Source organism: Scleropages formosus, chromosome 16 (assembly GCF_900964775.1).
Source record: "Scleropages formosus chromosome 16, fSclFor1.1, whole genome shotgun sequence".
Taxonomy (NCBI): Eukaryota; Metazoa; Chordata; class Actinopteri; order Osteoglossiformes; family Osteoglossidae; genus Scleropages; species Scleropages formosus.
The window spans coordinates 15027503-15040202 of NC_041821.1; the positions used below are offsets into that span (position 1 = coordinate 15027503).

The 12700-nt window shown below is 42.4% G+C and overlaps 1 protein-coding gene across 9 annotated transcripts in view; it reads left to right on the forward strand.

The window, feature by feature from the left end:
- The window catches only part of LOC108927822 (serine/threonine-protein phosphatase 2B catalytic subunit alpha isoform), a 69054-nt gene that overhangs the window by 40792 nt on the left and 15562 nt on the right, over positions 1-12700 (forward strand). For all 9 annotated transcript variants that reach the window (XM_029258861.1, XM_029258864.1, XM_029258862.1 and 6 more), the window contains exons 3-8: positions 5835-5959; positions 6361-6472; positions 7195-7340; positions 7761-7900; positions 10393-10470; positions 11137-11231. In XM_029258861.1, coding sequence (XP_029114694.1) covers positions 5835-5959; positions 6361-6472; positions 7195-7340; positions 7761-7900; positions 10393-10470; positions 11137-11231 — 696 coding nt within the window. The remainder of the gene's footprint in view (positions 1-5834; positions 5960-6360; positions 6473-7194; positions 7341-7760; positions 7901-10392; positions 10471-11136; positions 11232-12700) is intronic.

Genomic DNA, 12700 nt, shown 5'->3' on the forward strand with positions numbered 1-12700 from the left:
TTCGCTCACCTGTTAGCTAGATGTGTTCGTGGCCAGAGGCGATCGAACCGGTGACCGATATTTCAACAGCTTGGCGTACGAGAAAAAGTACTTCTTGACGAAGGAAAAACGCAAGCAAACCAGCTTTACGAAGGGTAATAACTCAGAACCCGAAGAAATGCAAGCTCTCGCAACAGCGCTGCGTGACATTTTACTTATTAGGCTAATAAAGAACAGGTGAGGCAAAAGGGCTGGAGGTAGATCTTATTTCACAGCGCTTTAGGAGTAAGGTTTTAAAATAATTTATATGAAATGCAAGGCTAATCTGTTACACTTAATTACATTGTGCTGGCCATGGAGTGAACTATAGTATGAAGGAAAGGATTAGTCATTATTACTCAGTATTCGACTGTATGTTAAGCCTGCTCTTTAAGTCTTATTATAAGCAGATGGTCAGCGCTTAGCTCTTCATTTGGGTTTTAGATGGGCTGAGCTAACCAGCACCAAAAATACTACTGCAGTTGTGTCTCACAGATGCGTATGGAGATGTAGTGTGTGTCATTACACACATTTACATTGCATCTGCTGTAACTGATTTTATCTAATGGACTTTTTCCCACTTCAGTGTGAGATGTTTGTGCTTCAGGTTGCATAATGGTTGAGGGCACAAGCCTGAGTCCACAATGTACTACCTTTCAGCGAAATATTTAACCTAAACTGCTGCGATACTGTATCAGCTCTATAAATGGAGTAAATTATATGCAAGCAAATTATTAATTTTAGGGAAAATTGCTGTCAGTTCACCTCTTATGCTTGGCTTCGTGTTCCGGTTGTTTTTGCATTTTATTGTCAGCAATGGTAACCTTGCACTATTATTTTAATTTTTTACACCATAATGCAAAACTGCATCGGTGAATATTATCTTAGCTTTTGCATTATAATTTGTTTGCGTTGAATCAGCATCCCTCTGCATTTAATCAGTGAGTCTGAAGCTTCTGCTGATGCGGTACCTCTTTGGATGTTCATTTGCTCTAACAGTCATCGGATGCCAAACCATGGAGCCAGAGGTTACTTTTTCAATTGCATTTCTCCAAAAACCCTTCACCATTCTTCAAAAGAAGCTCTTGCAATGTCAGTTTCTAAGGAGCTCTGCGAAAGTGTACGAAGTAAGAGTCCATATCGGATCACAGCTGACACAGCCCATACACACTCTCTCTCTGGAGAATCCCAACTGCTGCTAATTGTTTCCTGCCTCAATTTTTGAGCGGAAGCTTCTGTCAAAAATGCTGCCCTCTCTCTACAGGACTACTTGTGCTGTGTTTAGTACCACTTATATGTGTTTCATACATATCGTTTTTAGAGCATCTTTAGAACTTTAGAGCACAGAGACAAGTACTTTCATCACGATTTTGGAACAGAGTGCCAAGGGACCAATTAGTGTCTTTTGAAAAATGCATTTAAAAAATTGTTGCAACCATCATTCAGGGGGAAGAAGAAATTGTACTCATCATCCCTTAGTCTGGAACGATACGTATTTGGAAGAGCAAAATATACATGATAAAAACATATACGGACTGTGATGGCCAGAACATGCAGCTTGTTGCTTCTATATTGGTGATCGGTGCTGATTTGTAGCCCATAAACCCAGCCAGTTGTCTGTGCTGATCCAGACTGTGGTGTTCCACTATGTGTGCAGAGCTTCACGGCTGGATCAATAACACTTGATCAACCACTGTTGTCTTAGTTTTCAAGGAGATCCAGGGTGGATTGCTTGGCCTGTCCTCAAATACAGGAATGTACCAGGGGATGTCTGATGGATAACTGCAAGGATCACGGTGACTTCTCCTTATGTCAGCTTACTCTCCTGAGCAGGAAAGCAGTTGGCAGAAGTTGAGGAGTCTCAGGTCCAAAACACCAACAGCACTGGAGGGGACAGTCACTTTTGCACGCTCCTTCCCGGTGGGTCGAAAGCAATTAATTTCTTCAGGACAGGGATGGAGCAGTACACCATTATCAGTGTCATTAGGTTTCAAATAAAACTGCTTATGCGTCAAAAAGTACTTTTTAGGGAGATCCTGGGAAGGAGAAGGCATAGATCACTCGTGCAAATTTGATACTGGGCAGCAGGGTGATGTAGCAGGTAGGTTTGCATGGGCTGTACTTCTGGATGTAGGTTTCAGTCCAGTTCAAACGGTGGCTAGTGGGCATATTCTCCTCTTATTGGCGTAGGTTTCTTTCACTTAACATTGTTGAGTCACCTTGGACAAAAGTGTCTTGTAAACGAATGCATTTATATGTGATGTTGGCAGGTTTTTCAGTGCTGACAGGCTCCTTTCAAATATTTTTTAAATTCAATTTTAAGAGCAAACGTTAATGTTTATTTTGAAACGGGTTATCTCAGCCATCATCTTGAAACCTGTAATCTTAGAAGAAAATATGATTTATTTTTTAGTTAATGACTACTGAACAACCAGGTATTAAGCAAATAACCATATAGTACATAAAGACCAATACGAATATTATATCTTGCTCCTTTTCTAATAATATATAGTACAACATGCAGTACATAACTAATTACTGTTGAAATTTTTGTACCTTGTGATTGTGGTAAATATAATCACCCTCCATTCTCCCCATTAATATAAACTAATGCATGGAATGTTATGTACTTACTGTCAGTTACAGACCGATATGTTACAGTTATGCAATGCTGATTAACTGCAGTGTAATAGTGTAAGTGAACTGCCTGCATAACACACACACAGACACACACACACACACACACACACACACACACACGTACACACACACGTACACACACACTATAAATATGGCACTGCAAAGTGAGAAACAGAAGGGTGTTGAATTTCAGAACTGGCTCCGGCTCGCAGGAACAATCGGCTGCCAGTGTGTCCAATGCTGCCGTTTGTCGTTCTACAGAATGCTAATGAAGGCATCAATAAGAGGAGGCGGCTGCTTTTTAATTACACCATCCGAAGTGCGACTGTCAGCCACACGTGCGTCGCCTCCCTGTACATTTCTGTAAAAGAAAAAGACAATTCATTGGCTCACTGCCATTGGTTCAACCAAAAATGTGTAGAGTAGTAGACAATGGATGGAAATCCACCCTTTGGAAAACTGGCTTTTCGAGTTACTTTTTCAGGCTGTCGAACCGATTGGCCGGGCAGGTGCCGTCCCCTTTTCAAGCTTGGCTTGACGGGAGAGAACAGAGATGTCAAGGACCAGCCATAGTTCCATGATCCCCGTCTCTACAGGTGCCAGAAGGTGGAAGAGCGTGACCCATGGCGTTGACGGACGGCACTTGCAGCATAGGAGTGCCAAAGAGAAGAAGAAAAGTGCCACTCGTTGCTCTGCTTTTGAATCTTGGAAATCTTGGTGGCTTTAATGTCAGGCAGTCTGGAAAAAGGACATTTTTGCAGTACAGTGGAACCTCGGAACTTGAACTTAATTCGTTCCACAAGGGCATTCGAGTTCTGAATCATTTTTTCCCATAAGAAATAATGTAAATTGGATTAATCCATTCCAGACCCCCAGATGATCGCCTATTTAAACCTATATCCATACATACCTGATGCTAAAACCATGAATAAAAAGTGTAAATCGTAGATTTAGGCATTCCATACTGTGCAGCCAGATCAACCACGCGAACACCTCTATCGTGTTTTTCGATTATTTCCTTCTCTATCGTGGCTCTCACTATTTTCCTTTTTGGCTGATTGCTTTCACTAGTAACCTTCTTAGGACCCAGGATGGCTTATTAGGTTTAGCCTGAAAGGTTCATCGGTTCGAGTTGCGAAATTTCGTTCGAGTTCTGAGACATTTTTTTCTCGAACAACTCGTTCGAGTTCCGAATTGTTCGAGTTCAAAAGTGTTCGAGTTCCGAGGTTCCAGTGTATTTACACTTGGGTCATACATGACTGACTGAAAAGAGTTTCACACCGATACGTTAAATCGTCTCAGTTAATTTGAACCAAAGCTGCTTTTCACACACGCTTACTTTCCACGGTTTTATTGTTTATAACATTTTTCATACTCTTTAATGTTCCTTAAAGAAATTATATCCGTAATAAATTATAGAGCTATAAATTCTTGAAATGAATTGCTGAATGAACTGATGAAAATCTATTAAACTGGTATGAGAGGTGGTGTAATAACAATAGTCTCTGACTAAACTGTCACGCTGATGCAACGTAGTTATGATAAAACTTAAAATTTAAGTAGCCTTAAAGAAGGCCATAGACAGGTATACCCCAGGACACAGACTTTTCACTCTTAACAGATTTTTGGTATTAGAGCCCTAGGCAAGTTGTACGGACCGTCTGCTCCCGGTCTTTGAGGCAGACCTTTCCCTCATGGTACAGAAGTCATGAGCCAATCAGGTACAGACTTTTCAACATATTTACACTTGCACACTTAAGATGCTTTCCTCCAAAAGCAAATTCCAATGGATACTATGAAGTGTTACCAGCCCACACACCTTATTCACCAAGGTGACTTACACTGCTAGGTACACTACATCACTCATCCATACATCAGTGGAACACACTCTCTCTGTGAGACACACACACACACACACACACACACACACACACACACACACACACAATGGGGGAGCCTGAACAGCATGTCTTTGGACTGTGGGAGGAAACCAGAGCACCCAGAGGAAACCCACACAGATATGGGGAGAACATGCAAACTCTACAGAGGCTGAATGGGGATCAAACCCACATCCTCTCACACCACCCAGGCGCCGTGAGACAGCAGCGCTACTCACTGTGCCACCATAACATATGATGTGTATGATATCCTCTTATTAATTTTGCATTGTCTTTCAAGTTACTACAAGTATGAGAATGGTTTTTTCTTGTATTCTTTATGTTTTTCGGTCATGTACCTCTCGACATTTACAAGGAATCTCAAAACTCACCTCTTTCTCCCTCATTTGTCCCCTGATCTAAGTGCTCGATTAACGTGTAGGTGTTTAATCATTTTTAATAACAATTTTTTTTACTAATCGAAAAGCATATCTGCAGCTACTACTGTAATGTCACGTAGAATCATGTGTCTGTGTCCAGATATCTCCATATGTTGATGTAATACACTTTTTGTATTGTCCTCAGAGATTTACACCACTCTGGATAAAAGCATCTGCTAAATGAATAAATGTAAAATGTAAATGTACTGTACATCTCTTTCATATGTTTACTATACAGTAGGGTTAGTAAAAACAAAATAAATAAATAGTCTGCCCTCATTTAGTCTTTGTTCATTTCCTTCTTGATTGTGTTTATTAGATTTTTTTCATTACTATTTCTTGACTATTTGGAGGGTGATTATGGAACTATTTGGAGATGTTCATAAAGTCCAGGAATGCATCTTTTTTCCCATTCAAAATAATGGGAAAGGACCTCCCATTTTGCAGACTCTCGGTATACAAACTGTTTTCAGGGAGGAATCAGATGCGTATATTGAGGGATCTCTGTATTCACGTGTTGAGCATGCATAACAAAATAAAACTGTATGTTAGGCGTGTGTGCGTTGTTTTTGCATGCCCCCTCCTAGGATAGCAGTAATGTAATGCAGCAGTATTGTGTTATTTTTTGGTTTATTCATTTTTGGTTTATTCATTACACTATAATACCAATTAATATTATTGGTATTATAGTGTAATGATTTAACGTAGCAGTTAAGGACATGGATTTATAACCTATGAGTTGCACGTTCAGATTTCAGGAGTTGCAGTGACTACTGAGCTGTATCAGCAGGCCAAATGAATCACTTTGGATCACTCAGCCAAACAATAAAATAATAAATGTGCTCTTTCTTCCTTCTAGTGTGTGGCGATATACATGGACAGTTCTTTGACCTGATGAAACTCTTCGAGGTTGGAGGGTCACCAGCGAACACACGCTACCTTTTTTTAGGTGATTATGTTGATAGAGGATATTTCAGTATTGAAGTAAGTGCCATTCTCTTTTTTTTTCTTTCCAATATGACTATTTCCAGTTGATGCAATGACCGGTTGTTTGTAATGTACTAAATATAGCTGCTCAGTTTTTGCATTCTTTGGTCCATTGAATTGTTTTCGTGTGAAATTTCTCACTGGGAATTCAAGGAAACTTCCTAGTGACCTTCTTCTATCAAATAAAGAATAATAAGAGGGTCTATTACTGTTCATCGAATCATTCGATGGGAATGGGAAGATGGGGTTCAGTCCCTTAATTCAAGTGTGATTACTAATGTATGGTTAAGTACTTTTTTTTAATGTTAAGCCACAATATTTAGAAAAGTGTTCAAATGAGTTAAATGTATATTGCAATTAAATTACTTTGTGTATGTTACTGTTTTCCTTCCTTCTAGTGTGTGCTCTACCTATGGGCCTTAAAAATCCTTTACCCCAAAACCTTGTTTTTGCTCCGTGGGAACCATGAATGTAGACATTTAACAGAGTATTTTACATTTAAGCAAGAATGTAAGTATTTCCAGATAATATGTAAATGTGTTTTTATAATTGGGTTATTTTTGCATGTACATCTGTAAAGAATCTGAACTGTGTTCCTGATAGTTGTGTTTGCTAGTATGAAAGTGTAGAAAAAATGAATAGTAAATATAGTAAGATGCCCACCTCTGTGGACATTCAGCTTTACGTTTGTAATCTAGACAGCTGGTAGAGTAGTGGTTAGAACCGCTATTTTTGGACCCAAAAGTTGCCGGTTCGAGCCTCACCTGCGGCTGTAGTACCCTTGAGCAAGGTACTTACCCTAAATTGCTCTGGTAAAATTACCCAGCTGTATAAATGGGCAATAATTGTAACCTCAGCATTGTAAGTCTCTTTGGAGAAAAGTATCAGCTAAATGAATAAAGGTAATTGTGTTGGAAGTTTGACCTTCACTGTTAAAAAGAAATTCCAATAGTGACTCAGCAGCTGCAATTTAAATACTTAAAAATTAATGCACATGGACCTAGTTTCCTAATGTGGAATGAGTTTCAGATCGACCCTTAACAGATACCTCCCGCTTATTATGAATGTTCTATGTGCGGCTGCTAGATGACCTGTGTTGGACCAGTTTTAGTTACTTTTGGATGCTGCTCTGTCCCTGCTTTGCTGGAATACTTCCACTTGAGTGCACCATGCTGGCCTGTTGTGTCAGCGCAAGTGTGACATTTGTCCCCCCCTCCCCGAACCTTCAACAGGTAAAATTAAGTATTCCGAGCGTGTGTATGATGCATGCATGGACGCCTTTGACTGCCTGCCCCTGGCCGCCCTCATGAACCAGCAGTTCCTGTGTGTGCACGGCGGCCTTTCCCCCGAGCTGACGCACCTCGATGACATCAGGAAAGTACGTGCCCCTTCTTCTTCTCACCAAAGCAGTGAGCTTGACCGACACGTTACGGTTTTCTGCCTCGATTGATCAAATACGCGCAGACTGGACCCGGCTGCGGTGCTTCTTATTTTTGTATATATTATTGGGTACTGTATATTTTTATATATTTTTCATCCCCTATTCACATACTCTGTCTTCTCATCTGTCTTGCCACTGTCATTCTGTCTGTGCTGTGGAAGTTCCTGTCACCAAGACAAATTCCTTGTATGTGTGAACATACTTGGCAATAAAGCTCGTTCTGATTCTGATTCTGATTCTTAAACTGAAGCGAAAGGAGCGTGAAGGCTCGTATGCCTAAGTCACCGCGCGTGTTCATACCGTGCTTCCGAAATGGACCTGGGGCGACTTGTCCGAACCTGCCGTCTCCCTCTACAGTTAGACAGGTTCAGGGAGCCCCCAGCCTACGGACCAATGTGTGACCTTCTGTGGGCGGACCCCCTGGAGGACTTTGGCAACGAGAAGACCCAGGAGCACTTCACCCACAACACCGTGCGTGGCTGCTCCTATTTCTACAGGTACTTTTACCGTCATTCATTCAGCAAATGCTTCTCTCCAGAGTGACGAGCATCTCAGGAAACAATACAAAATCGCCTTACGCCAATAGACGGAGAAATCTGGATACAGTTGCGTGATTCTTGAGTACAGTCACTTTACATTTACATTTATTCAATTGGCAGACGCTTTTCTCCAAAGCGACCTCCAGTGATCCCTGTATAGGAGCGTCAGCGCACACTTTTATTCACCCAAAGTGACTTACGCTGCTACATACACTATTTACAATGAGTCACTCATCCATCTACCAGTGAAACACACTTTCTGTCTGTCTCTCTCTCTCTCTGTCTCACACACACACACACTGTAGGTGATTTTAGAGTCACCAAACCGCTGTCAAAGTGTAGATGTGTAAATGAATGTGCATTTCGGCGCCCTGCGCTGGTATTTACCTCACTTTGCACCTTGTGTACCGTGGGACTGGCCGCAGATTTCCAAGACCGTTTTTGGATGAGAGCTTGTGTAAGAAGGAGTTACTTACATTTTCTTAAAAATGTGTTGAATTTGGTTGTTGATTTATTAGTGGATTAATTTTGAAATTCCTCTCTCGGCGCCGGTTTTAGTTACAGTACGGTGTGCGTGGGCCTTGATGCAGAAAATTTTTTCTTGTGGGTCTGTTTGGGGGTAAGAGTCCAGGGTAAGCGTGCCTTGGAGTAAAGAGATAGAAAAGACAGGCCGCCCTGTGCTTCCCCGTACGTCCCTGGAAGTCTCAGTTACCGCTGAAACCGGCCACAGTGGTACAAACATGCAGCTCTTTCGCAGGCGTCGTCTTTGCGTTCTTGGAAAAATTTTGTCAGCCTCGACGGTTTGTTTGTCGGAAGGATCGCAACCAGCACAATAGCGTCACGTGAGATTTTAGTAATTTTAGACTGGCCGTTCACGTTTTTTAAGTGTATTGTTCGCGGGCTTCCTGACTTTCTGTATCCTGACTGTCCTGCACAGCGTGTTTTCCATCGTGTTTTTCGTCTGCAGCACTTCTTCAGCGGCACCGCTTGCGCTCTGGATAGCTAATTCCTGTTTCAAAAAAATACTGCTTATATACATTCCTTTTACATATACTGTGTGTGTATATATATATAAAGAGAGAGATGCAATCTAATTTGGTAATACGCATTTTCTCAATGAATTGAATCATGTTTTTAGGCTGAATTTCCAGAGCACAGTTCTCTTGGCCCCATAGACCTGTTTTCCTTCCCATTGGGTAAAAATGTGAGTTGCACACTGTTGCACCTTCACTCGGAGGTACAGATACCCAAAGGAAAGGCACCGCCACATTCCCGGATTTTCCGTGCCCATTTTTAGAGTCCGTCTGTCTCTTCCGGCGCTCCCCTTTATGACACGCTCTACCGGTTTACGAGGGAAAGCACTGCAGGCTGCAAGAGGAACGGTAAAAGTGTCCCTGTACCAGCCAGTGCCCCGGTTAAACCCGGCGTGTACTTTGTAACTCCTCCTTCAGTACACTGATGATTGTAATGACCATGTTTAGAATACACCCTGTCTTTCGCAGCACACACTCTTTTCTTTTTATTTTGGGGGTCTGCATGTTTTTGGCTCTTGCTCTACTTGAAAGAAAAGCTGCAGCTTCCCATATATTGCATATTTTTTATAGCAAAACACACTTGAAGACATTTTTTAGAGCAGAAGGAGATTATATGTAAGCGTACAATCGCCGTGCTATTATGGGCCGGGTCGGACCGGATCCGTCTGGTTTTAGATGGGGTTTGCAGCATCCGGTGGAGCACTAAGTCACGCTGGGGCTCTTCTGGGGCCCCCGCTGAATGAAAGACAGGACACGGCATGCAGAAGCGTGGTGTCATTCTGATGGGTCCAACAACCAGACAGCCTCAGACCGCCAAAGTGCCGATGCGCACACGCTCAGAGACAGTATCGCACTTCCCTCAAAGGCTCCGTCCATCAGCTTTAGCGCTCATCGTTAACGTAACCCACAGGGGCACACAAACATGGTTTATACTGGCCCATATGAAAATTTCACCCTTACAACGTGCTGTGGAAATAAAAGTTCCTTAAAAAAAGTTTAACATTAAGAAAAACATCATAACTTAACGTGTCAGTAGTTATTACACGTCAGGAAAATGAATTTTTCTATCATTATTTATTAAAGCTTTAATATATTAAAGGCTTGTGCTGAGTGCTGACTCAGTAACATGTATAATATATCAGTAACACACTCTAAGAGTAAGAGTAAAAACACAGTAATTTATTATCAGTATTGCTGTATGACAGATCACCACGTCTCTTTTTAAAATGAAATATCGGACCCTTTATAAATTATTAGTCTTTGCCTTTAATTGTATGTAGCAAAGCCCTCGCATACCAGGCGAACCTAGACTGATTTACCGTGTCTTTCATTCCAGGCGACATCTCCTGCGTAGTCGAGGATATGATATCTCTGTGTGCGCTAATGAACTGAATCTTTCTTCTTCCTCTTTTGCAGCTACCCAGCAGTCTGTGACTTCCTACAGCACAACAACCTGCTGTCAGTGATCCGTGCCCACGAAGCGCAGGATGCTGGGTAAGGAACTCCAAGAGTGACCCTACTCTGCTTGCCGAAGACTGCCAGATCGTGGGGTGGAGTGTGCTTTGTTTTTTTTCGTTTTTTTTTTTTTTTGTCGTGAGAAGGTGAAGCTAAGAAGGGTTATGTTTCCGGCAGCTTGATGAGATGGACTGTTAAATATAAACACTGTGTACCATACAGTATAGTACAATACATTTTAGTCACGCTGTATAATAACGCTCTGTTCTGAAGGCAGACTCTGCACATTCCCAGTTTTACAAAGGAAACGACAAAGCATCACATATACTGGCAGAAGACATTATATGTTATAGTAGTGAGTACAAGTGAATTTATTTACCGTAGTATGCCTAGCAAGGTGTTTTAGACCAAAGCTATGTGTATTTAGTCTGCTAGGACCTGACAGAAGAAAGCTGTGAAAATGATGTATCGCCCACTACGCCTGCAGGAAGAAATAACATCGGAATATTTTTATGAGGACATGATTTCCTTGCAGGTACAAAGAGGGAGCAGTGCGCGTGTTCCGTTGTTCTGCGTTGCTGCGTAACGGGGTCCCGTCCTTCCAAAATGCGCGCATCGGTTCCTCGGTCCCCTGCTTTGTGCTTTCGGGTCTAACCGGTCTTGGCGGTACAACCTATGCAACCTATGTCCCTCTCTCTCTGACAGATACCGAATGTACAGGAAGAGCCAAACCACAGGGTTCCCTTCACTGATCACCATATTTTCAGCCCCTAACTACCTAGACGTATATAATAATAAAGGTAAGTGTGAGCATCACAGCGCCTTTCAGTTCCTGGGGTATGAAGGACATGTTGCTCTCCTCAGTACTGCTAGCTTCTGTATTCTCGTGGGTGCGCAACGTGAAGTACGAGACAGGACGGGATGTCTTATATTCAAGGGTATTTTGAGGCGTAATGTGTCTGCTGTTTTACATTTCTGAATAGCATCACAATGCGCCGTCAAATGCGTGGATGACGTTAAGCACGGATGTCTGACTTGGCAAGTTTTAATTATCCGACTTCCGGTTTCGTTCCCTCGACGAAGGGCTCGGCTGCACCGGGAGCGTGTTCCGGACCAGCGTAGCCCTTTTGGACGCTTCGTGATGAAGCGCCTCCGTTGTGTCCGGGAGCATCATCTTGTGCACCGGCACACACTTTTGTCCCAGCATTTACGGAGGGTGCTGTGTCTGAGTAAACTGTTTTATTTTGGGTGAGCCGTGTGCTTTCCTTTTTTTAACCTCATGAAGTTTATAAATATATTTGCTATAAATTAAAGTGATCTGGTGAAACGCAACACGGGCCTCTTCAGAAGCACAGTATTTTTCAGGTGCAGAAACAGTGGTTATGTTTATGAGTATAAAGCATCACTAGTGAATGGCTGAAGAAAACACAGTAACCAAGGTGTTCCACGCACAACATCTGAAATCGCTCATCCCATCTGGGGTCATGGGGAGCCAGAGCCTAACCCAGCAACACAGGGTGAAGGGACACACCCAGGACAGGACGCCAGTCCATTGCAAGGCACCCCAAGCGGGACTCGAACCCCAGACCCACCGGAGAGCAGGACCCGGTCCAACCCACTGCGCCACCATGCCCCCCTAGTGAAAAACAAATGTATGAAAAAGGAGTGAGAATTTTTGGGTTCAGAGTGCATTTATAAGGCTGCAAAGTCATCTGCAGTAGTGAAAAATAATGTAAATACGTTAAAGTACAATCTGTCAAACGTAGGGATGTAATATGGAAATGGCTTATATGACACTATGCAAGCTAAGGAAAAAACTGAAAATATATCATTGAAACAAAGTGAAATATATTGAAGGCAGGGAGAATGCTTTAGTTTTTCGTGCTTTAAAGGTCTTGTTTTGAAGTAATGTTCCTGACAGTTAGTCCTCGAAAAAGAATGTAAAGTGTAAAATGTAAAATCCCCCACTTCAGCCCGAGTGCATACTGTCATTCTCGATCTTTATTCCTCATCCATTCCTGTGACTGAACCGGTAGGCAAATACAGGTGGAAGTGCTGAGCATGTCGCAGTATAAAAGCAGCGCCGCTGCATGTCAATAGCTGCGTTACGGTGCAAAGGCTCCACGACGTCGAGCCTTTTTACGAGCGTTACGTCAGCCGGCTCGACGCCCGATTTGTTTCCAGGTCACGGTTTGTTTATTTAAGGCCGGAGTCCTAAATTAATCTGCGGCGGCTTCCGCGGACCCATCGATTTTTCTGCGCGGGGGTC